This window comes from Myotis myotis, unplaced genomic scaffold (assembly GCF_014108235.1).
Source record: "Myotis myotis isolate mMyoMyo1 unplaced genomic scaffold, mMyoMyo1.p scaffold_m19_p_1, whole genome shotgun sequence".
NCBI classification, from domain to species: Eukaryota; Metazoa; Chordata; class Mammalia; order Chiroptera; family Vespertilionidae; genus Myotis; species Myotis myotis.
Window position 1 is genome coordinate 87,750,512 of NW_023416313.1, and position 27,431 is coordinate 87,777,942.

General features: G+C 36.6%; 1 protein-coding gene across 3 annotated transcripts in view; it reads left to right on the forward strand.

The window, feature by feature from the left end:
• The window catches only part of TBCK (TBC1 domain containing kinase), a 167,410-nt gene that overhangs the window by 124,387 nt on the left and 15,592 nt on the right, over positions 1 to 27,431 (forward strand). For all 3 annotated transcript variants that reach the window (XM_036343987.1, XM_036343978.1, XM_036343998.1), the window contains 2 exons: positions 15,629 to 15,804; positions 25,685 to 25,844. In XM_036343987.1, the coding sequence (XP_036199880.1) occupies positions 15,629 to 15,804; positions 25,685 to 25,844 (336 nt within the window). The remainder of the gene's footprint in view (positions 1 to 15,628; positions 15,805 to 25,684; positions 25,845 to 27,431) is intronic.

Consider the following 27,431-nt stretch of genomic DNA (forward strand, 5'->3'; position numbering starts at 1 on the left):
TGCCAGCAATAAGGAGAGGTTTCTATAGTCTTAAACATAATAGTTGATTGCAGGGTAAACTGGCAATCAATAAATTAGTTAACCAATAACTTAGGTTGACTCTGGTACTTCACTTTTTGTTTTGTTCTCTGTACAGGTGGCAACCATCTTCACTAATGAACTGTTGCTGGTTAAATGGGGCAAAGAATTTCTAGTTAAGTAAATAAAACACTAGGTTAAGAATTAGATGGGTCAGTGATATTTGTTATGTTGAAAATTAGCTTAGACTATAAGGGAATTGGGATGGCAAGAGGAATGGGAAAATCTCATTCCAGGGAACATTTAAAGTGGGGGAGGTGCATACTCAGCATTAGATTAGTAATTTTCTAAACTGGGGGAAAATTTTGTGATACAAGCTATGAAAGTTAATTTCAATTATATTCTCTGCTGATAGAGGTACAAAGGATGTATAGCGATTGTCAATTTGTAACAGAACCTCTGTCTCTCACCACCGAAGTGTCCCTAGGGTATATGGATAATCTGTGTAATTGTTAAAATCTTTGACCAGCATCTCCTTCCTGTCCTTGTACCGATCTACATTTTAAAAGAGCAAACTGCATCCTTCAGTTGTTCTTTGGCCTTTATTTTCCGTATGTCCATACATGAAGATGTGCACCAAAGTGAGAATGAAGTATGGTTGAGCCAAGCTGAGTGGTTTTTTTCTTTTTCTAATTCTGAGATTTACCAAAGCTCTGCTGTGTTCTTTTAAACATAAATATACCTGTCTATTCAGATACATCTTTAAACATTAAGTGGAATTATTGGAAGGGGAGTGGACATTATAACTTAATTCTGTGACTATTAGATTTGGGGAAAGGAGAGAAATTTTTGGAATTCTTCAAGTGAGATGCCTGGCAGTGCCTTATCAACACTACTGAATTGTTGATGAATTAACTGCTTCTGGCTCCATCTCAACACTGGCTTTATTAGCAATAGAATTACATGTGTAATTTTCAGTTTCAAGTTTATAGACATACTAAAGAAAAAGCATGTCAGAGACATTAGGTCTTTAAACCCAATGGAATTGTGAATGTGGGTAGCTGTGTGTTTTCCAGAGGTTGTTTGTGTTATTAAATTTGCTGTCTTCTGTTTGGTTACATAGACTTGTCAGATTTCTATTATTTTTGAGAGTACATAATATTATAACAGTGAAAGCTACTGCATTGTACTTTTGCTATCGTCTTCCATTTTTATTTTGAGATTCAAAACACCTTAGAATCATTTAGCAGTTATTACAGAATCAATGCAATCCTTCAGTTCTTAAGTCCTCATAATACTACTACCTACATGTGGTGAAAAGATATTACTGTTGTCCTATTTGTATAATAATTATTGGGCAGAGGTTATGTTTAAGATATTGTTATCATTTGTATTCAGAAGTAATTTTCAAGTGATCATGGAGCTTCAGAAAAAATAAGAAGTGGAAATAAACAGACAATATTTTTCAGATCATTATTTAGTCAAATTGGAAATAGTCAAAATAAAAATATTTCGTATCACCTAGGAATTAAAAATAAACCACAAAATAAAATAAAGTAAAATATACACCATACCCTCTTTTTTAACTCTTCAGAAAAGGAAAATATTCTCATTTGAAAATTCCAAATGAAATTTCTATAATATCTAGAAAATAATATGAGAATCCTATACATCAGAACCTATAGGATACAGCAATATAGGTATTTCTCATCACTTTTATAATGCCTTACCTATACTAGATATTTATTGTCTTTATCAAGTTATGTTATTTCAACTAGCTTTTGAAAGATAGGAGATCAGTAATTATTTAATTTATCTTTATTGTTGTGAAAGTATTACAAATGTCTCCCTTTTTTTTCCCCATTGACCCCCTTCACCCTGCACCCCGCCCAGGCCTTCACCACAGATTGTCTGTGTCCATGGGCTATGCATATATGCATGTAAGTTCCCCTGTTAATTTCTTCCCCCCAACCCCAAACCCGCCTTCCCTCTGAGATTCCTCAGTCCATGCTTTTATGTTTTTTGCATCTATTTTGTTCATCATTTTATTTTGTTCATTAGATCCCACATATGAGTGAGATCATGTGATACTTATCTTTCTCTGACTGGCTTATTTCACTTCGCGTAATATCCTCCAGTTCCCTCTATGCTGTCTCAAAGGGTAAGAGATCCTTCTTTTTTTACTGCTGCATAGTATTCCATGGTGTAAATGTACCATAGTTTTTTTATCCACTCATCTACTGATGGGCACTTGGGCTTTTTCCAGATCTTAGCTATTGTAAATTGTGCTGCTATGAACATAGGGGCGCATACATTCTTTCTGATTGGTGTTTTGGATTTCTTAGGATACATTTCTAGAAGTGGGATCACTGGGTCAAATGGTCGTTTCATATATAACTAGTGGCCCAGTGCACAAAATTTGTACAAGGGGGGTGTCCTTCAGCCCGGCCTGCACCCTCTCCAATCTGGGATCCCTCTCGCAATCCAGGACTGCTGGCTCCTAACCACTCACCTGCCTGCCTGCCCGATCACCCCTAACCACTCTGCCTGCCAGCCTGCTCGCTCCCAACTGTCCCCCCTGCTGGCCTGATCACCCCCAACTGCCCTCCCCTCCTGGCCTGATCGCCCCTAACCACCTCTGCCTTGGCCCCGCCCCCATGGCTTTGTCTGAAAGGAGGTCCGGAAGGTCTCCTGCTCTAATTAGCATATTATCCTTTTATTAGTATAGATTTTTTTGAAGAAACTCCATACAGTTTTCCATAGTGCCTACACCAGTCTGCATTTCGACCAGCAGTGTACTAGTGCTGTGAGGATGTAGAGAAAATAATTTGTTTTTAATCACCATGAGCAATCTTAACACCACCCTAATAAAAGAGTCATAGAAAATAAAAATAATAATGCATATTTATCTAATTTTGTTTTACTTGCTCTTTCCTGTGTATACTATGCTTTGGTAAAGAACCCATTCACTGGAATCGTTCACATTTCCTCTGCTAATGAGGGAACTTACAAAACTGTGGAGTTCTACTGTTAATGTTCTGGTGTTTTAAGTATTCAGGGGCCAAGATCTTATGATAACACTCAGCTTGTGACTTTGAATATTAAGTACTTAAAGAGCTGAAAGAAGCTGGGCAGTTGTAATTATTCACCGTAAAATAAAGGAGTTCTTAAATATACAGGCCTGAAGTTATATTTTAAAGAACTTAATGTAGTTACTGTAATAATGCATGTAATCATCTTTTACTTTGAATATACCTTTTTTGAGTTTTATAGCCTAAGCCTACCAGAGATCCTTTCTTCTTCTTATTGATATCACCATATTGTATATATATGTTGTATTTAATTTTATTACATTTTATTTGAGTTTAGTGCTTTCATCAATATATTCTGCCCTATTGTAAATATCATAGGGAAAAATATATGACTCCATATATAAAATGAGGCTATATAAATAGCTGAAAGGGGAAAAGATGAGCAAAAGAAATGGCATATTCTTAAACTCTGTGAATTTAATTTGATTTTATTCTTCTGTATTTTAATTAATTATGAGCCCATATACTGAGAAGAATAGTGTTAGTGGAAGCTGAGTCTTTAGCAAGAAATGACTTGGCTAGTTGAGAGGACAACACACCATCAAGATTTCTGAAGTCCATCTAATGTTAAAAAGGGAATATTGCTGTGAACAATTTCTAAGCAGGAGGAGAATATCTTTGACTTGTCTCTAAGCTATGTCAGGGTTTTATTTCTGTTAGTCAGTAAGAGAACTCCTCCAACTTGGATAGAGCTAGTGATAACTTGTTTCTCAAGTTAAGGAAGCAAATAGCTGATGTTGAATAGTCTGTCAGAATCAAGGACTGGCTGGCTTAAAATTATGTGGAAAACTATATTAACATCATATTGAGGAAAATGAAGTTTAATAGAAATAGGTTTATTATTTTTAGAATTTGTGCTACTTGTTATTTTTTAGTGTTTAATAATTTAGCCAATTGTTTTATTTACATATAATTTACATTTTGTGTATTACTTATAATAGCCTGTCATATTTTCATCCATTTTTCATGCTAATGAGATTACAAAACTATCCAATTATTATTGTTAGCTATTCATCCTGAGAGCAGCATTAAAATTTCCAGACAAATTGCTGGTGCTAAATATCCTCACATCCTTAAAGAAGGAGTCAGTGATTACAAGAATATCACATTATTGTCTCAATTACATGTAAATCTAAAGATAGAGAATATCACCATTCTACAATAGGTTCATATTTGCATGGCTAAATTATTCTATTATGTGTACACATACACACATACAGAATGTATTTATCTTACCCTCTAGCACAACTTATTTTTTTTTATCTTAGGAAAAACTTTATTGAAAAAGTATTTTTTCTTCAACATTATCCATTAACATAGTTGCAGCTTTGGCTTTTTCTTTTTATTCATTTATTGGGGTGACTTTTGTTAATAAGATTATGTACCAAGTGAAAAGTCAGAAAATGCTAAGAAACATATAAAACTGAAATCAACAAATGAACAAGCAAGAAAAACAAACAACAATGCCTTATTTTGTTGTTGTTGTTAATCCTCACCAGAGGATTTTTCCATTGATTTTTGTCTTTTTGGGAGAGAGTGGAAGAGAAAAGGGGAGGGAGGGAGGGAGGGAGAGAGAGGGAGAGAGAGAGAGAGAGAGAGAGAGAGAGAGAGAGAGAGAGAGAGAGAAGAAGGAGGAGGGGGAGGGGGAGGAGGAGGAGAGAGAGAGAGAGAGAGAGAGAGAGAGAGAGAGAGAGAGAGATTGGTTGTCTCCTGCACACATCCTGACTGGGACCAGAACCAAACCTGCAACCCAGGTATGTGCCTTGACCAGGAATTGAACCCGTGACCTTTCTGTGCATGGACTGACACTCTAATCGGGCACACTGACACTCTAATCACCGAGCCACACTGACCAGGGCAAAAATACCTTCTTCTTATGCTCACTTCACTTTTTATTCAACCTTCTCCATTCCCCTGAAGAAAGTCACAAATTATTCTTTTCAACTGTGTGCTCCCATTTGGTCTCTTAGGAACCTTCAGAACAGTTAACTGTTCTCTCTTTTACAAACATGACTTTTCCTGATCTTGTTTTCCTCTTTCCTCTCTGTTACCTTCACTCAATGTCTTTCACTGTCTTCATCTGTTTCCATATCATTATATGTAGCAATCCTCAGGGTTCTGTGCAGGCCTCCTGTTCTCCCACAAGACAGAAATTAGACAGTCCTATACACTCGCATCCTACATTTGTCATGAGCCTGTTATTAGCTGCAGTTCTAGCTTCTCCTGTTAGCTCTAGGAGACCTATATAGCCAATGCCTACTCAACACAAGCAGCCTCTAATTAACATGTCCGAAATGGAATTTATTTTCTTTTCCCCCTAAAGCCATTGTTCCTTCAGAATTTCCTATATGAATAATCACCATTATCACTTCCCAACTTATTCAAGTCAGTCTCTAAATTCATCCTTGACTCCTGCTTCTCCTTCCATGTTTAATCAATCAGAAAGCCCTTTTCATAAATCTCTATTTCCCACTAACTCTGATGCCATCATTTTAGTCAAGTTCACCATCATCTCTTACCTGCTGCCTTTCCTACAACAATTTCCTGCATCCTTTCTTGTTCCTCCCTAATCCCTTCTTCAGACTTCAACTAGCTTAACATTGTAACCTTCCCTCCCCCCCCCCCCCTTAAAACCACAGTAGTTTCATTGCCTCATACTTGTGGAGGCTAAAAGTTCAAAATCAGGGTGTTGGCAGAGCCACACATTCTCTGATGGCTAGGGGTGAGAATCCTCCTTGGCCTCTTCTAGCTCTGTTTCCATAAGACAATGTATCTGAAAGATGGTCTTCAAAATGTTCTATAATACTTGCTAAACTGCATATTTGAGTCTCCACAAACATTCCATATCTACTAAATCAATCTCTGAGGGCTGACTCATGGATTCTCTGTTTTTGCTAAGGTCCTGGCACAATTCATAACATATGTGCACACAATTTTCTCATGGCTTTACAGCTAAATAATAATGTTTGTTCATGGGAGGAGACTCAATGATAAGATATTCATATTTATGGTTAATTGTTATTTTTGTATTTATTCTTTGCATATTTGTATACTAATCTACTTGTTTTATAGTTATTTATATCTAACCTTTTTTGGCAAGTTAACTCTCCTTTCTTGAACCGAAACCACCACCTGTTTCACAACTCTGCAATCGCAGCCTGCTCACTCTCTGACCCTCTCTTTTTGTTTTTTACTACCAAGGACAAGCCCTCTTCTAAATCTCTCTTCCTGGCTTCCCCACCCCTTCCTGTTCTGCAGTCAGAGGAACTGACCTACAACATTGTATTTCAAAAACTATTCATGTAGAAAGAAATTAGAAAGTGAAATTCATACAGGACTCAAAAAACTTGTTTCTGCCCTAGCTGGTTTGGCTCAGTGGATAGAGCGTCGGCCTGCGGACCGAAGTGTCCCAGGTTTGATTCCGGTCAAGGGCATGTACCTTGGTTGCGGGCACATCCCCAGTAGGGGGTGTGCAGGAGGCCGCTGATTGATATTTCTCTCTCATCAGTGTTTCTGACTCTCTATCCCTCTCCCTTCCTCTCTGTAAAAAACCAATAAAGTATATTATAAAAAAAAACAACTTGTTTCCTACTGCACTACACTTTATGATTTCTCTCTTGAAATCAGTAAAAGATAACCCTATTAATTCAAGTCAGAATGAATATAGTGATCTTAGTAATAAGGGCAGGGTGTTAATGTATGAGTACATATGAGTATAAACACAGTTGTCATATAACATGGAAAGCATCAGTAATTAAAAGTGACAAACTGTTCTCCCTCCTGCAAACTTAATAATATGAACAATTTTGCCTCCAGAGAAGAAATGTAAAGAAGTGAGAGAAATATTGGTGGGGATTAAGGAAAAGCAGGAGAAGGATAATGATTTTTTTAAGTCTTTAATTTTCCTTTTCCTTTTTTCCTCATCATTTTAAAAGAATTTTGACTAAGTTTTATTCATTCAGCAAATATTTATTACGCACCTACTCAAACACTTGGTAATTTAACTTGTTAAGGCCTTTACAGTTATAGAGAGGTCTTCATTTCATAGTAGTGTGGACTTGTGGACTGCATCTCTTCACAATGTCTCGCTAATTGAGGGTACTTGAAGACAGGTGGTTGGGAACAGATCTTCAGTTCAGACGAATGGGAAGAAAATCATCAATGCCCAGCCTTGTCCCCATGATCACCATGATGTTCATTCTCCAGCTCCAAATGTCATTTTAAAGAGAGGCTGCCAAGTCCAGAGTTAGCAAAGTTGTTACCATTTTATATAAACTGCCTTTTCAAACCACAGTATGTAAGTTCCCAATTTGGGGTGTAATGTAATTCAGCATACCAGAAAACTATTTGGCAGGTGGAAGTATTATATCAGGAAGGGATAAAAACATGTTTTAGATTGTTTGAAAGGATAAACTGGACCAAAATCTCAAATCCTTTGTAGAATGAAACAGTTAATAAATACAATTACTGAAATAACTCAAGGGTCATTCTTTACTTCTAGGTAAAGAAACTGTAAATTGTGATGCATTTTTATCCTTACTTTTCCTAGTGACCCTTCATGCTTTTCACATTTAAAAATCTAATTGTTTAGCTGCAGCAGTACGAAGCTTGAAACATTTATATGTTAAATACATGTCCCTATATTTTTAAACGTTCACTATTATCCTTTTTTTTGTATAATTACCTTAGAAAATCGTACTTCATAGTTGCATATTAAAAATGTTTCTTCCTCTGAATTATAGAAATCTCTGGGTCTTCTCATCCTACTCATCAGATTACTAATTGCCACTTTTCTAAATGTGGACATTTCAGTTGTGCACAAGCCTGTTCTGAATGGAGCAGTGCCCTATAAATAGCAAGTGAAATTAGCATAAAAAAGTGCCCAGAGCCGGACAAAAATTGAATTGTGACTGAAGGAGCACTAGATTTCTAGAGTGTTGTATTGATGATTTTTTTGCGGGGGAGGAGGGGTATCCTGGGAAGAAAAGAGAGATGTTTAGAAGTTTTTGGTAGGAGGATGTTGGGGGTGAAGTTCTTAATGGGAAACACAAAAGAAAATAAATATTATTACCATCTTTGGTGAAATAACAATTGTTGTATTAAGTGGAATATCCTATTTAGGATTGGCCCAAGCTAGTAGCTGAACTGATCTGAGAGGGCAACTCACACTTCCTACAGACATCAGAGGATGCTTTGAATCAGCATTAGCATATCCACACAGCACTTGCTAGGAAGGTTATGTTGTGACAGTTTTTTTATTCCTTTGCAGCTGATTTAATTAATTATTGATTTGAGATAGCTTCTGTAGCAATGTTTTTCCACAGTAAGTTTATAGAATATATTTTCTTCATGAAGAGCCATGGGCACAGATAGGATAATTTCAACTTCTAATGTATATCTGGGTCTTGCATTGTGATCTGCCTTATGCAACCTCAAAGTACAGGGCTGTCCTTTTGTATATCAATGACATTCCATAGCATTTAGAAAGAAATGGACTCTGGCACAATTCTGCAGAAAGGCTAGCAACAACAGACATAGTTATTATATGCAGGAGTCATTGCAATGACTTTTACAATTCCAGGGTATAAATGTCCTGTTTATTCCAGCCCTTCTCCCAGGATATCCTATAACATATGCAAACTAAATAAACAAGCCATGTTATATGAGACATAAACCTGCTACTAAAAATTCATTTTGTTAACCTGATTTGTACAGGTGCCAACACAGGATTTAACAAATAAAGGTATATAATAAAAAAAAAAAAAGACAGCTTTTATCTGCAACAATCTCACATCTTCCAGAGAATCATTGCTAAAGGTTATTTCTTTTATCCTTTCCCCCAAAGTCAAAATGAGCAAATAGAAAACCTTGCTAAAAAAAAAAGAAAAGTTACTACTAATTTTTTTTAAAAAAAAAAAACCTTGCTAAACTGGAATTATTCCAAAATACATCAGTATGAATTATAGTTTATTGTTCAGAAATCCTACAGAAATTAATTAAAGCAAACACTGAGCAAACAGGAGTCAAATTGAGTCCTACAGACTTGACTTAATTGATAGATTTTAAACTTTATACTTATCAAATAGATATTTGAATTAGTTTAAGATTAATATAATGTTTGTTTTCTTTAATAAACTAAATGGTCCCCATTAAATCCAAATACCCCTTATGATAAATTAGATTCCCACATGTATTTATATTCATTTCTGAATTCTTTTTTCATTTATATTCGTTTCATTTTCTTTCTAGTACCAAGAGGCTATTAAAATAATATTATACATTTGGCACTGTGTTTTTACATGAATTATAGAATGTCTTTTCTCACTCTCCTGGGGAGAAATCATTTTGGTATATATGTTGTGATTGAATTAAATGTATGTATAAGTAGGGAGAATAAACATATTGTTTATTTTATAGTTTTCTTTTATGTTTCTTGTTGGTATTTATTCATATTTGAGCCTTTCTGTTGCTGTTATTATTGAGATGTTTTATTTTTATTATATTTTCTAGTTTTTTAATCAATAGAAAGATTGTTGATTTTACAAGAAGTTTGGTGTAGTGATTAAAAATGCAGACATTACTTTTTTAATCTCAGCTCTGCCACACCAGGTGTGTGGTTATGCAATCGTTTTCTTTGTTGTCCATAAAATAGAGGTAAAATATTAAATATTTCATAGAATTACAGAGGATTAAATTAGTTAATATGTATAGAACACTGCTGGCACATGCTGAACACTGTAAGTTTTCATTATCATTAATTATCATCATTGTCATTTATCAGCCAATTGTTGTTCTCATTGTTTATAAGTTTTTCACTTTTTCTAGTTATATATCATCTGCAAATTACTGATAAGTTTTCCTCTTTTCCAATTTTATACATTTTATATATTTCTGTTATTTAATTGCTCCACCCAATTCTTTATAACAGTGTTAAAGAACAGTGGTAATAGAGGATATCTTTATATTATGCTTAGGTTGTTTGTAATGTTTTGCTGTTTTTTGTCTTAAGAGATAAATTTTCTAATGAAAAGATCATGAATTCTGATTTCTTGAGTTTTATTAAATGTCTTTTCAACATGTTTTAATATTCAGTAGGAGGTTAAGATAAGCCATAACTTTTGACTCCTAAATTCTGTCTTATGTTTCAGCTTTGGGAACCAGTTCTAAATGTAGGCTCTCTATGCAGAGGGCATTAGTCCTCCCAGAAACTGCCAAACTTTAGTTTAAGCCACAGTTATATTTAAGGTCTTTGCTTGCCATTGGGTGAAAATATCATGAGAGTTCATAGAATGGGCAATCCTGTGAATTTGGGAAGGAGTTGGGAAAAAATTGACTAGACTTGAAGAGCAATGTGTTTGTGGGAGAGGGAGATCTCCACACATTCTTCCACAGAGATTCACTGAAGCTTCCAGCCAGATAATATTTGGTCATTTATTTGACATTCTTTGGTTCTACAGTGAGGGAAGTGATGGGACAATTTCCCAAGTAATAAGGAAAACCTGAACAAAAATGGTAGCACTTATCTCTACTAGGGAAAGGGTAGCAGTGAGAGAGTAAACACCCCAATTCAAGTAAAGAGTGTACCTTGGAAAGTTAGAGTTTGGGATGAAAATGCCAATGAGACTAACTAAAATACTGTGACCTCTAAGCCACCAGCTGGCTGTACCCTGAATCTCCGCTGCCTTTGAAAGCTGATCATAACGATCTATGTGGAATCAGTTCTCTGACATTCCTGAAGGAAGTATCACAATTCCACTTATAGGAGTTCAGCTGAGTGGAGCTGCTGTCATGTTTAGCTTTTTAATCTTGTTTCTCTCAGCCTATAAAATGTATCAGGTTCTGGTATTATTTTGAAAATTATTTCCAGAAACTTACAGAAACATACACAGTAGCATTCACCACCACTCCTGGCATACATTGCCACATTGACCCTCTTTTTGCCCCAGAAATCACTTATGCGAGAGTGTTCACTTACTGTAACCTCCATCTCTTCTGTCCTCACTTCAACCAGTTTAAACTATGAAATATTTCCCAGCTACTTGTCTTGAAATGCATAAGTTCTTATTAGTATACATTTATATAAGCATGTTATGCTTTTTGAACAACACTTTGCTAAGCTTCACAATTTGAATCGCTCTTGAATCCCTTTAATAGAAACTGCTCTGCTGATGTTAAGTATTATGTACAGGTTTCCAACTTTTGTCCCAGGAAGTAAGCAGGCATTTTTGCACCTTTTGCTAATTGAAAAATCAATCAGAAATAAAGTCATAGAATTCTATAGCTAAAGTATAAGATATAAGATACCTACCCTGGTCCCTTCCTTTTATACATGAAATAATTGAGGACTAGAGAGATGAAATATCTCTAAAATGTTATTATATATCAAAGGGGAAATTACTCTCCTTACAGAAATTTAGTTTACACATAATTTTTCAAGGGCACATCTGTGAAAATTTTAACATAAATTCATAATCACTGAAAAAAACATTTATGACCACTGTTCTTTGGGTTTCATATTCATGTACATGATCTCTCTTTTATTTGAGGGAGAGAAATATCTCTCTAGTGTGAGAACTACATTATGCAGCATCCAGAGCATGACGGTTTTATTTCAAACTCCATTTCAGATGCTCTATGTCTGTAATAGAAATAGCAGGCTCCCCCTGTTTCCTCTAAAACGAAGAGGGAGAAATAAAAATACCAACATGCCACTGAAGCAATTTATTGTTTTAAGTATATGAATAAATAGATCCTTGTAGATTGATAGTTTCTGAAGACAGTTTTTCATTGTTAAAATTCCTTTGAGATGATAGTTAATGTCTGTGCCATTCACAAAAGCCTGTTTCATACATGAGCTTGAAATATGTAGCACTAAGAAAGAAGACTCTATTTATTATAGACGTGGAAAAATAAAAATTGATGAATATTTCCCTAAAGAATCTCAACTTTATGTGTTTCCAACTCTTGTTAATAGTTTGCATAATTTAAGATTTTTCTCAGCAGACTGTATAGATGTACCTGCTAAATTTGGGATTTCTTTCTGCCTTTTTTCATTTTTCTTCAAATTGTTTACTCTTTCTCATGACTTAAACTTCAATTTCTATGCTTATAATTCCAAAAATATGATCCTCTAGTCATGACTTCCCCCAAACACCAGTTTCTGTCTCTAAATGCATTCTCAACATTTCAGCTCGGTAGACCTTATGCAACCTCAGTTTTACATATCTAAATCTGAACTTGTCATCCCCTTATCTACTGTCTGTCACTGCTACTATCTTTTTCCCCCCCAGTCATCCATATTCAAAACATAAGAACCATTATTTACTCAACCCTACCCTTTATCTTCCATCTGTTTTCTTATAGTGCCTTTCATGTGTCTTTCTTCCTTTCCCCTGTCAGTGGTCCACTCCTTATTTACTGTATCATGACAGAAACCAAGTTGCAGTGATTCAGGAGTGGATGGGAAAAACAAACTAAAGATGAGAAGGTAGAGGGTTAGTAGCTGGGGGAAAACCCACCACTTGGAAAGTAATTTTCTTATCTGCTATAGTGTTTTAATTTATTTTCCACTGTGGGTGGGAAAATATTGGGTATATTTGTAAGCCAAGGAAAAGTAGTGAAAAGAGAAAGACTGAAAGTAAAAAGAGATAATAAATAGAACAAAGCTGTCAATTTCCACTGTCATCACTTAATCTAGATCTTGATAAAATCCACTTTTTTAATTTGATTTTGTTGTTGACATTATAACAAATGCCTCCAATTTTCCCCCTTTTCCCTCTCCTTCCAGCCCCTGCCCCAACCCAGGCCTGCACTACACTATTGCCTGTGTTCATTGGTTATGCTTATATGTATACTAGAGGCCCGATGCATGAAGTTCGTGCAAGGGGCTAGGCCCTCGCAGCCGCGGCTTCATCTGGAAGGATGTCCGGAAGGTCGTTTGGCTGTCTGGTCTTATTAGCATATTACACTTTTAATTTTATAGTTGAGTTCTTAGGTTAATCTCTTCCCATCCTTTCTATTATCCACCCTTCCCCTGCCTGAGATATGTCAGTCTGTTCCATACCTCCATGTCTCTGGTCCCTTTTTGTTCATCAGTTTATTATGTTCATTAGATTCCACTTACAAGTGAAATCATGTGATATTTGTCTTTCTATGACTCACTTATTTCACTCAACATAATACTCTCCAGGTCCATCCATGCTATTGCAAAGGATAAGAAATTCTCCTTTTTTAAAGCTCCATAGTACTCCATTGTATAAATGTACCACACCTTTTTTACCTACTCATCTACTGCTGGGCACTTGGACTATTTCCAGATTTTAGCTACTGTAAATAATGCTATGAACATAGGGGTGCATATATTATTTCTGATTCGTGTTTTGGGCTTCTTAGGATATATTCCTAGAAGTGGGATTACTGGGCCAAATGGTTGTTCCATTTTTTATTTATTTATTTTTTAGTAAATTCCACTCTCAAAAAAAAAAATCCCATAATGGCTGCACCAATCTGCATTCCCACTAGTAGTATACTAGGCTTCCCTTTTCTCCACATCTTTTTCAGCACTTGTTTGTTTCTTTATTAATGGTAGACATTCTGGCAGGTGTGAGATGATATCTCAGAGGAATTTACAAAAAAATGAAAGAATATACTGCGCTATGTCCAGCACGGGCATGTTCAATGAGCCTGAGGAGGGGCAATGAAGGATTAAAGAAGACAGACAAGAGAATACAGCTGGGGCTCGGTGGGACGCTACTTCTCTAATGGAGAGACAGCGCCATGGCCTGCAAGCTGAGTCTTTATTTTATAGTCAGCACACAAAGCAAAGCAAGGGTAGTGGTCAGTATGTTTACAATGTTCTTGTGAGTTTCACCTTGCTTTGGCAGCACTTGCTGCAGCTCCCACAGTCCATTAGCTATCTAGGAAGGATTTTAGGAGGACTATAAGGTCAAACTTAATTATGCTAGGAGGGCTCTGCCCTCCAAGCTGGCACTTGTTTATGGCCCTGCCACAGGTCAGTCCAAGGCTTGACCCTAGAGCCGCTCCCAACATTTCCCCCTTTTTTGTTTTTAAGCTACTACAATAAACCTAAAAGTAAAACTTGAACATCACGAACAAAACTCTGGCTATTAAAACAATAACAAAACAATGCCAGTGCAACACAGCAATAAGAGAGAAATCAAACTACAGGCATGTTAACATTTTTAGCTACAAAATGAAAGTTTCTTTTGCTGCTGGTGTGTATTTACTCAGAGTCCTTGGACTTGGCTGCATGAGACTTTACAGAAGACTAGCAGCTAACCAATGCTAGCATAGCCAGAAACATGGTTGAGGGAGTAGCTTCCACTTCTTGCTTTTCTACCATCTTCTGGGCTTCAGTCATTAACTTCTTCAGCTGACCCAATTTTGGCACCTCGGCCCCTTTTGTAGCCTTCATTTTTGTCTTCTGCTTTGCTATCATTGGGGCAGCTCTCAGTCTTCTGAACAAAGGGACAAGGAGCTTCTCTGGGTCCATTGTGATGACACACATAACGCTCTGGCTGCATTGCTCCTTCTGGAAAGATACAAAACACAACCTCTTCCCCACATCATTATTGGATCTGGTAAAACTCTTGTCTGCTTTGTGCATCCTTCCACCGGGCTAACCCGGCGAAGGCTTTTGCACTGGACGACCAAAGCATTTCAGCCGCTGTACAACGCTCTGCATCATAATTCAAAAAATTTAACACATAAACATCCTCCTCCCCCTTTTTATTTTTGTCATTGCTTTTTAAGAAGCTAGTCTAAAGATCACACCAACATGGAGAAGGGCAAATCTGAGCCTACTGTAAACGGGCCCCGAGCACTGGCTGGACTATTCCTGAAGCCCAGCCTCCCTCTAGAATTTTGTTTCTACATCAAGGAATTGCGCAAATTATTTTTTAAGATGCTTTTTATCTTTATTTTTTTGTTAATCCTCACCTGAGGATATTTTTCCATTGACTTTTAGAGAGAGTGGACGGAATGGGGAGAGACAGAGAGAAAAACATAGATGTGAGAGAGACACATCCATTGGTTGCCTCCCGCACATGCCCTAACCGGGGCTTGGATTGAGCCTGCAACCAGGGTACATGCCTTTTACCAGAATGAAACCCAGAACCCTTCAGCCTTTTATCAGAATCAAACCCAGGACCCTTCAGTCCATGGGCTGACACTTTAGCCACTGAGCCAAACCAACTAGAGAAAAAAAAAAACTGCTTTTAAAGATACACAGTGCTCTCATAAGGAAAAATCTTCCTCATCTCTTTCACATTTGAACCAAGAGCTTGGTAGTAGTCAAAAGTATAATGTTTTCCTATATCTGTGACTAATAAAAGTGTAAGCCTCAATAGTAACATGGTTACACAGTAGACTGGGATATTGTTTCTTGTTCTCCTGTGTGCTTATAGTGATTGATATCAAGAGCCTGAAGATATTTTCTCCGGCTACACTTTGTCTCTATAATATTCTCAATATTTGTGTTATTTGTATGTTTCTTTCAGTCAAGAGAATCCATCCCATTAAATGACCTAAAGTCAGAAGTTTCTCCCCGGATTTCAGCAGAGGACCTGATTGACTTGTGTGAGCTCACAGTGACGGGCCACTTCAAAACACCCACCAAGAAGACCAAGTCCAGTAAACCGAAGCTCCTGGTGGTTGACATCCGGAATAACGAAGAGTATCCTTTGTACATGCGTTTTTGGAGGGTGGTCCTGCCTTATTCATATTGATTCCTTTACATTTACAGGGCATGTGGTAAAAACAATGAACATATCTGGGATTCCTCTGAATTCAAATAGCTAAGTAACTCTCAAGCCGGATGCCATAGTAGAGTTGCATAATGTTTTATAAGATACTATTACATACCAGAGGCCCGAAAATGCTTTCCAAACAAAACCAGATTTTTGGGATATTTTATTACTTTTTGTGTTTCTCTAGTGTGCATTGTTCTTGGGGGATTTGAATCCTTCCTACTCTGGCTAAAATTTCAGCAAAGATGAGAAGTATTTACCTGGTCTAACTCGTAGGCTAAAGAGGGTTTGCCAGATCTCATCATTAAATTTATTATAATCTTCAAAATATTGACTTATAGAGAACATATTTTTCACTGACATTAAATGTACCATAATTTCTGGTGATTTTGTTTGGCATTAAAGTATAAATGAGTACAAATTAGTAACAGTTCAATCTTTATCCTAATTTTTTCATCATCTATTAGATTTTCAAATTTGTTTTTGAACAGAGCAACTCCCTTTTAAAATAGTTTTTCTTTGAAACTCAATATATAAAATATAAATGAAGACTTTTATAATTAATACTAGAGGCTCGGTGCATGATCGGGGCTTGGGGGGGATGCAGGAGGTTGGCCAGCCAGGGAGGGATCGTGAGGGCTCCAGGGCATGTCCAGCCGTCTCACTCAGTCCCTATCGTCAGGACCCCAGCAGCAAGCTAACCTACTGGTTGGAGCGTCTGCCCGTGGTGGTCAGTGCACAACATAGCAACTGATCGACCAGTCAACTGTCTTCCCCCTAGTGGTCAGTGCAAGTCATAGCAAGCAGTTGAGCAGCCTTAGCATATCATTAGCATATTACGCTTTGATTGGTTGAACGGATGACCAGACACTTAGCATATTAGGCTTTTATTATATAGGATTCTTCATAAGTTAACATTCATAGCATTTCCTAACTATAAATGAAGATAATATGTAAGTGAGGGTTAGCAGGTTAGTGGATTTTCTCATATGCTAAAATTGCCATATACATTTTCATGTGCATATTTTTAATCACAATTTTAAAATGAAATTAAAACCATACATTTGCAGAACTTCTGAAGCAATTTGTAGAGTCTTTGATTACTGAAAATACAATTTGAGAGGCCACTAATTCAAATGATATATCCCCACCTCTTTGTGAAAAGTTACTACTTTCTATTTTCCCTAAACTGTGAGGTCCCTGAGTATGATGAGAGTATAAATGTTCATGTCCCTGATTGGGGATACTGGAAGTTCATTAGCAGAGTAGGTGAGTGCACTGACTCCCAAACAAGCATTAATTTCCATTTGACTGGTCAGGGACCCCTGGTCTATAAATTCTTCTTATTTGTTACTTCAAAGGCTTAAAATACCTTGGATTTTTTAGCTTATGTTTCTTTTGGTTGAATCTTTAGTCATAGTTTTTTATAAAATTATCAAACAGCATAGCATCATAGTGTAGTACCTTATTTTCATTTTAAAGGCTATTATTAAAGTAATTAAAATAATTTATGCAAATAGCACTCTTGTGAGATTTTCTCTGGGCTAGGGAGGGCACTTCTCAGTGCAGGTTTTAAAACCTGATTTGGGGAAAGTCAGAAAGTCCTTTCTGCACATGTTGTTTCTCAAATTTCTTCAGTTTAAAAAATTCCATAGGCTAAGATGATATCTTTGAGAGTAGCCTGTCCTGAACCTCCTCAACTGAAAGTCTGTTAAAGCTTCAGTCATTTACCTTGTATTTTAAATATTCTCAATTAACTTACAAATATCCTGCAAGAGGAAATATTTTAATCTGTTACCCATTTTTATGATTGTAGGTGAGGAGAAGTGAATCAACAATCTAAGGAAACTGCCACTAAACTTGGTGTGAGCAAGTGAGGGTGGGGAGTTCAGAAAAGGAAGGCTGGGGGACATGGAGATGGCTTCACCCACCTGACAATAAAGGCATAATCCCAAATGTAGAATAAGAATCAACCCTACAGATTATCTGGTGTAAGTCCTTAATATGAGAGCTGAACAGCTTATAACAAGGAGGCTAAACAGCGAAATTTTTGTGGAAATCATATTTTTGTTTTTATAAGGAAAAAATATAAAGTGTCAGTCTAGATAACAGTAAAATCCGTTATGTCTGTTCTCCAATACATTATTGGGATTTCAGAAAAAAACATTATATAATTGCAGATTTTAAAGAGGCAATAGAAAATGTTTCTCATGTAGTGGCATACATTCCATAAGTAATGTTACTAGCATCAAAGATATACACTAGCCAAATTTGTTTTCTTCAATAGTTGTAAATAGTTTGAGTTACAAATTTCTTGGAGTTCATATTAAGAGTTGTGTTAGTCACGTAAACAAATGTGGTCCAACTGGTGGTATCTGTAAACAGAAGTACTTTGAAGGGATGTTATTCTCATTTGCTTGATGTCAAGGCTGTTTTTGCAGTTTTATTTGTAAACATTTTACCTTTTTTTTTTAATATTGAAAGCTAAGGGAAGACAAGTTCAGTTTTACTTTTTTTAATTTGAAAAACACATAAACTTAGTTGCTTTCATTATTATACCATGTTTTTCATTCTTAGGCGTGTTAGCATTATTCTTGCCTCTGTGCCCTAAATAATTAAGTTTTTTACATTTCTTCACAATAATTAAGAGATACTTGTGTGCAGAGCAGGGTAGGTAATAATGAGGTTTTGTGAGATTTTTTTTTTTTTCATCCCATTTGGGTGGAGGTTCAGACTACCCTTATCTGAATGGATCTGGTGTACGTGGGGGTACATGGTAGCCACTGCTGAGGAATGTCTCCTCTGTCTGGATTAATCATTAATTGTGAGAGGTCCATTTATTGTTCATGAGCTCCTGTTTGCTCCAAGACCCAAGTCCTGAGTGCCATGAGGTCTCATTTACTCAGCCAGTTAATCCTGTTTGAGGACTACTTTGCCCAGCAATGGAGAACCCCTGTCCACTGGGAGCTCACAGTCTTGTGACTAAGACAGACGCATTAAGTAGATAATTATAATACAGCCTGAAATGTCTATGTCTGAGGCATACCCAGAAGGCCATGGGAATATAAGGATGGTCACCTAAGCCAGATGGTGCCTGAGGTAGGTCTTCCCATTGGTGAAGAGAGAGGACATTTCAGACTGAAAACACATACTGTCTGGGTGCACAGGGTATGAGAAGGACACATTCAGTGAATTACAAGTACTCTGGATGTGCGTGGTTGGAATATATGAGGATGGGAAATGCGACCAGAGTAGGCAAAGGCACCTTCCTGGAGAATGTTGCATAAAAAGTTTGGATTGTATTCCAAAGACTATAAGAAAGTATTAAAGAATTTTGACCAGGTAAGTGGAGGAAGAATGAGAGAGGAGCGCCTGTCCAGGCAAAACTAGAAGAATGGAATCCCCCAGAGATTGGATGTACATAAACATCCCTTCATATTCATAGCACAAAGAGTGACGATTCTAGATGTACCCTAAAATAAACCAATTGTATTGGGCCCTTTGGGTTAGTACCTATGCTGGAGAAAATCCAGAGAGATAATTTTTGTTGCTGTTTCTTTCCCTTTCTTATCCTGTGTATTGACAAAGGAGAATTATTTATCATGGCACTTTAAGTATTGATAGGTAGTGGTGCCACTAGCTAGGAGGGACCGGAGGCATTTAACATATTTGCCACTGACACATATTCCAGGTTTGGCACAATTCTGAAACTTAGTTACTCAGTAGATATGTAAGATACTAGTATGTTCTAGGCACTATATTCAGCATTGTAAGAGTTTCATAGATGTGATAAAAATAGATCCTTCCTATAAATTGTTTTAAGTCTTGATGGAAGCCATGTACATTAGTATGTTTTAGACAAGATCTAAATAATGTCGTGAGAGGTCTATAGACACTGTGGGCAGAGGAACTTTCATGAAGGAATCTTAAAGAAGGATTAATATTTGAACACTCAGAAAAAGGGGAAAAGGCATTTAGGAAGAGAAAACTATAGGAGCTTGGTAAGACATATACTGGAAACAGTATGTGATTCAGTTTGGTGGGAACTGAAGTAGTTAGGTCCTATTCATGAGGGCTGACCTGAGAAGTCTGAGCTTTGTTTTAAAGGTCTCCAGGGAAGGTTGTTCAACAGGGGTGATCATCAGAACTTTGCTTTCTAATTTTTAATCCAATAAAATGGATTTCCAAGTGGCAAAATGAGAGTTGGGAAAAAACAGAAATCTGATGCAATAGTCTAAGCTCAAGGTAATGAGTGTCTGAAATAGGCAAGTAAGTGTTAATGGGAATAGAGAGACAGGAGGATGGGATTTACTAGTGCAACAGGATGTTAGATGTTGCCACTGGCGAGATGTCAGAAATGAAGTTTTAGACTGATATGAGAGACGGTGATGCCATTCAAAAAAGCAGCAATAGATTTAGCAAGGAAAAATGATGCTATCTAAAGATGAAACTTTTACATCAATTAATGCTGTTTAGTTACATTATATATGAGAAAGGCATGGGTTTAATTCCATATTTCCTTATAGTTATTGATATTCTAAAGCTGTAGCCTTTACTTCGGGCTGGCTCTGTTTAACTAATTATAATTAGTTAACATGGCAACAAACAAGTTAATATAAAGGTGTGATACCTTCATAAGTGGTCTGGTGAAATGCTGGTATGCTCTGGATAGAGAGATATAATGTCACTAAGTGTGGTATGCAACAAAAATGCTGTGTTCTTTTAGGATTTAGAAAAACACAAGATGCTTTCTGTGTTCAATTTTGAGCCATAAAATATGTTAAAGGAATTTTAAAATATTTTTGTAAAGTAAAAGAACTTTCTAGAATATGAACATTTACCTGTGTAATTTACCTATACAATATACCTGTAGTATTTTTAAAACTGCTATTTATTCTATCTGCTTGATTAAAGTATAGTGCATGTATTAGCAGTATTGTTTTGGAGACTGACTTACAAATACAGAAAAATCTTCATGTTTAGAAACTGAGAAAACAGTGCCCATCATCCTTACCTGTTAATACTGTTCTAATAATTGGTTGTAAAAAAATCTAAGTACTTTTTCTGGTTTAGTTGTATATTGGGTTACCAAATTTTGTTTAATGTGAAAATGTATCTTTGTTATAAGCCCACTCTTGAATGCTTTCGTAATGTCTGCCAAATGGAATGTTGAGCAGAGTGTTATGTTTTGGGGGAAGGAAACAGCTTACTGCAACAGGATAAAGTCACCAGTTACCAGAGAAAAATGTTTGCCGATCACAGAGTGCTATCAGAGTAGTAAACAGCTCTATTCAAAAACACCTGACCAGATGACTGCTATAATAACCAGATGTTTTATAGCTACTACTAGTAGCCCAGTGCACGAAATTCGTGCACATTAAAAGGGAATTAATTAGCGGAGATATTTTAATATTGCTATTTGCCCTTTCTCTATAATAGAAGTGTGAGAGATGAAAGGAAATTAGTAAAATGTATATGAAAATAATATATAAATTTATTAATAAATAAACAGTAACAAAAGGATATAACAACAGCAGAAGCATGATAAAAAATGACAAAAACATGATATGAAAACAACAAAAACATGATATAAAAACAACAGTGATGCAATGACTGATAAAGTGATTAAACTTATTCTAATATCTCCCTGCACACCACATTAAGAGTGAAAACACTTTAAGAGTGCTTGACTAATTTCCCTTGTGATTAAGTATTTAGAACTTTAACTGTAACGTCAAACTCGAGAGAAAGCAACATATAACTGACCATGTGCGAAAACGGGTTCAGGTAGGAATATGCCTACTCTGTCTAGAGTTTGTCATTGTGATGTATTAATAATCATCACAAATGCTGGCATCACTGGAAACCGTCATCGAATCAATTTAAATGGGATTCCAGTGTCAGATTGGGACAAATTAATTCTTGGAATCAAAACAACATCTCTCTCTGCAGATCCTGTTAATACTTCAGCTTCGATAATGTTAGGTCGTAATCTTTTGACAATAAATCTGGTACCATTACAAAGACTCCATTTACTATTGAGAAATCTCAATAGCATGATGATTGCACCCACTTTCAATTTTAATTTATGACACGGCATTCCCGAAGGAGTAATACTATTAAGAAATTCGATGGGAAAATTTTCCTTTTCAACATCATCTGTGGAATCAATGGAATCATCACTCAAATATGTGTGAAAATCTCCATTAAGTATATCCAAAATTTCTTCATTTAATTTTTGAACATGCTCATTTTTTGGACAAAGAATTGCACGTTTAGATATATTTTTAATATTATCTATAGATATAGTATTTCCAAAGGTAGCTTCAATAATAGATCCATTACAAATCATTTCACAGGGGATTTCAGTAATATCCATTCCTAAATGAAAACTGCTATCAAGTTTGCCATCTCCAAGTTTTACTGACCATCCACTATAAGCAGAATCCTCTGATCTCATATTTGTTGTAGAGACAACTTTCTGAAACATCCGCAAACATTGCAGTACTTTAAACTCGTTTGTACTATGGCCAGTCACATAGGATGCGGTACAATACTGAGACATTGTCGAAAATCCCCTCCAGGAAAGAGAACTTTCCCACCAAAAACAACATTCAGACTCATAATTTCTCTTAGTAATCTGTCTATGGCATTCATAGCATGCTGGATGCCATGGTGCATTCATCAATAATGAGAAGTTGGACCTTTTTAATAGTTTTAGCAACTTCGCTCTTTATATTGAGTCTAGAAATTGAAGTTTCCTTTAATGGAATTGGTAATTTATATTGGGAATGAAAGGCGCTTCCACTGAGAAGTAAATTTGTAGCAATTCCTGTAGACGCTGTGGGTAAAACAGTACCACCACAACCTCTAATATAATGTATTAAAACTTTTTACAGATATGCAGGTTAATAGGATTCCTAGCTGCCAGGCCCCGGACAGCAAGCTGGCCACCTGTCGATTCCATGAGGAATAGGGCTCCCTCCTCCCTCCGGAGTGCAGGTGAATGGGGTTCCTGGCTGGTAGGCCACTGACAGCAAGCTATCCAACAGCAGATTCTGTGAGGAATGGGGCTCCCTCCTCCCTCCTGTCAGGGTCTGGTTTGAAGGCCGGCCACGCCCCCTATTGGGCCAGACCCAGAGTTCTACCACACTGTTGCCTCCGCCTCAGCAACCCAGGACTGACTGCTGCTGGGCTCTCCTGGCCCTCCGAGGGTGGGTTATTCCCTCGGGCCTCATGGAAAACAGGTCGGGGAGGGCGCACCCCTTGGCAAGGCAACCCAGGACTCAGTACTTCCACGCTCTGCTCCAAGGGCAGGTTCCTGCCTGAAACCTCGCCCTCCAGGAAACAGCTGGGGGAGGGTGCAGCTGTTTCCAAGACGACCCCTGCAGGACTGACTTCCGGTTCATCTGAGCTTTGGGATGTGATGTTACATCCAGGGTTTTTATATAAGTAGATTATTACATAGTCACCGATTTTCTAAATGTTGCTGAACAAGTTGTATATAGAAGACACTCAAATGTGACATTAGCTTATAACGCTTAGTATAGTCTGAGCATTGTATTTTATCTTTATTTCTGATTTTCAAAGGAGAGAACCTGATTGGCTCAGCCTGCATCAGATAACCCTTCACTTCTCCTCCCTACTATGCTGTCAATCATAATTGTGGCAGGATCATCTGATACAAACATGACAGCTGAGGGCTCACCCTTTCATCAGGGTCAGTAGTTGAGGCCCTTTCAGCAAGAGAATGGGGGGGCGGGCAGGCAACTCAAATATGTCTGCTATAGTATTTGACCAAGATAGGTTTGTATTGCTTTTGCTACTATAAAAACACTAAAAAAACAAACAAACAAAAAAAAAAACGTTCATGGTTGATAAGGGCTAAAGGCTTTTTGATAAAATACCTAGCAACTGATTCAGGCTGGTAGATGTATATACATTTGCAAATAATATTTGAGTCATTAGGTTCTTTGTGTTATCAAAAATTTTCATTTTAAGGTATGTTCTTACTGACAATAAAAGTACTATCAGACTGATGACATGCTGAGAACAAAGTCATTACTGGTCATGAAAACTGAAATTGAGAACATTGGATAACTGTAAATGTTTGAGAGAGTAGTACTGATAAAAACCAAGGAAGATCTGCCAATGATCATGAATTCTTTGTCCTTTCTAGAAGACTCTAAACAATGAGATACTAATGTTCTATCTTTTCATTTTCAGAACTTTTAATAGTCCTCTATTAATGCCAAATGTTCTTTAAAGGAAAAATGAGGAAGAAGCAGCTGACTAAAATACTTTAAATGTAAAGTATGTGGTCAGTGTGCACCATCTTTCTTGAGAATAAGAGCCTCAAATTTCTTCTGTCTTCATTCCATTTCTTTACCTAAATAACTTTTATTAATTCTTCAAATTTTAACTCAGCCATCACTTACTTTCTCAGTGAAAACTTACCCTGTCCTCTCCAAATGGACATATCCTACCAAAACATCATATATATCTCCTTTAGACCTGTTTTTACAGTTGTTTTATTTATGTGAATTGTTATTCAACGGATAATAATATTTAAGAATGTCTTTCTCTATAGACTCTATATAAATAATCATCTTTTAGGTGTACTTTTTAAATTGTACTTTTTACTTACTGAGGAGGGCATATATTTTTTCTTTAAGATCTTAAGGTATTTCTAAATATTTTAAGCTAATAGACGCTTTTCATTCCAAAAATAAAATTTATAGTCAATGAAACCATCAGAACCCTGCCAAAGTGCAAATATAATAAGCATCAGTCCCTTTAGAGACCATAAAATTGAAGAGTGGAAATGTCGGCTAAATTTACTTGAGAAATAAACCAACAACAGAACTATTTCCAACCAGTGCTGTTGACCTTAACAATTCTAAACAGAGTCCCATTTAGCAATCGCTTACCCAAAGGAGATAGACTTTTGCAGTATCAAATTATATCTGGGAATGTCTGCTTGGCTATATTACTTTCAGAGCTTAGGAGTAATCATAGTAGTAGTAATGAACTTAAAGGCATGATTATTATGTGGCCCATGCAATTGCCATTGATTTGCTGCATCCGAACCACTTTCACAATGCTTCATTTAGTCAGGAAATTCTTTACATCTTTGGCCAGTAATCTTCCTTTCTCTTTTCCATTACATTTTCACATTTAACTTTTTTTTTCCTTAGAGGTGCCTTATTTCATTTAGATAAAGTACTCATGTGAGCATGGAAGATGTTTAGAACTGTCAAAAATTCATAAATAAAGCCAATGAATCACCAAAGTAGTAATTAGCAACAGTTTATTGTGTGCACACCAAAGAGACAATTTGCAAACCAAGAACACTCAAACCAAAACATCAAATAAGGCTCAGAGGCATAGTGTCATAATGCAGCTTATACAGTGTGGAGGCAATGACTTTATTGGCCACAATATTCGAATTTTCTTACATGAAAGGGAATTGGTTAGCAGTTACTTCCTATCAATTTGGGGGAACAAATTGAGTTTCACTTATGATTTTCAGAGGCATAGGCAAGAAGTGAACCAGGTCAAGTCAGCCTCGCTTGTCTTGGAAATTAAGCTAAATTAAACTTTACTCGTATGACTAAACCGGTTTTGTCCACTCCAGGAATTTTCAAGTCTGGTCTGTGTTTGATTTTTACGGTACTATCTTCTGGGAATCAATTACCTCTCTCTCTCTCTCTCTCTCTCTCTCTCTCTCTCTCTCTCTCTCTCTCTCTCTCTCTCTTTCTCAAGTCTGCACACAAATAAGTGTTTTCCTTAAACTTCCCTTCTCAGTTTTATTCGGGGTCACATTTCAGGCAGCATCAACATTCCATTCAGCACTGCATTCACCGCAGAAGGGGAACTTACCCAGGGCCCTCACACCGCTATGCTCCAAAGCTTCAAAGGAAAGGTCATTGTCATCGTGGGGAATTCTGCAAAGTACACAGCAGAGGTAAGTGTACTCAGAAATGTCATGTGTGAAGAATAAGTTATTTACCTGCCTAGTAGAACAGATTGTCTAAAAGTTTATTTCTTCAGGAATAGATTACATATCAAATGAACTTTGAAGATCTACCTATATTCTTACATAGAAGAGTTTGTCAGCCTTTTCCCAGTAAAAGGATTCAAGCTTTCTTCCTCAGTGTGCAACATCAGGTTCAATAGTAAGTTTAGAAAGATCCAAATGAACACCTAATAGCCTAAGGTGTTCTTTAAAGAAAACACTACTTTCTGAAATTGCAAAGAAGTAGCCTCAATTCCTTTGATTGGAGAAGAACATAGGAGCTTGATTAAAGATTCAGAAAGCTCTTGGTGGACTTCGTTGGATTTTCAGCTTTGTTTACTATAGGCTCAAAGCTTTTTGATGATAGAGAATTCAGGAAGGATACCAACTTTAGATAGGAGGAGTACGTGAAACAAAACGACTTCCCTCTCCCCGACTATGTTCTAAACCAGGGGTCCTCAAACTACAGCCCGCGGGCCACATGCAAATACAAATACTGTATTTGTTCCCGTTTTGTTTTTTTACTTCAAAATAAGATATGTGCAGTGTGCATAGGAATTTGTTCATAGTTTTTTTTTAAACTATAGTCTGGCCCTCCAACGGTCTGAGGGACAGTGAACTGGCCCCTTGTTTAAAAAGCTTGAGGACCCCTGTTCTAAACAAACTGAAAAATAAAACAAAGAATGTGAAGGTCAAAGATACCACCTTCATTTTTTTAATTAAATGTATTGGGGTGACATTGGTTAATAAAATTATATAGGTTTCATGTGTACAATTCTATAATATGTCATCTGTCTATTACATTGTGGTAGTAAAGGGTAAAGGGGGTCAAATATATGGTGACAGAGGATATTTAACTTAAAAAATAAAAATAAAAAAACTTTATAAAAGGCAAGTTGGAGAATATAGTTTAATATGAGAGCCAAATGGGCCTGCTCACAAAGCCTCCAGAATTAGAGAACACATCTAGATGTAGGCAACACTAAACCAGGAAAGCCCTTTTTCTAAAGGGAGGGGAGAATCTGCTCCTGGGAAAGTCGAAGAGGTGTTGTTCTCCCTGCAGGTAGCTCATTCCCTAGAGAAAGAAGGGCAGGATGAGCCTTCCCAGATCTACCAATCACTCCACTTCCCAGAGCAGGGAAAATAGACAAACAGAAAGGTTAGTAATATACTTAGAAAATTTTCTTCCTCAAAGGGATTAGCAGTGGAGATACAATATTCCCCTTTAACATGTGCATTCCTTTATGTCTGAATAAACAGAATAATCCAGAAATGTGAACACTGGAAATGTAGTCAGATGAGAACTTTAATACTTTTGGACGTAGGCCATTTTTGTCTCACAAGTACAGGGCTAATGGTAATATTGAGTTTTGACACTAAATGAAAGTCATCCTTCAAGTTTCATTGATGATTAGTAAAAACTCATGAATCTCTTACCTCTCTTTTATATATCTAGAGTCTGACAGGGAACAATCTAAACATACTGAGAGAAACTCGGTATAACTAATGATTAATGTTCAATTTTAAGTAAATGAA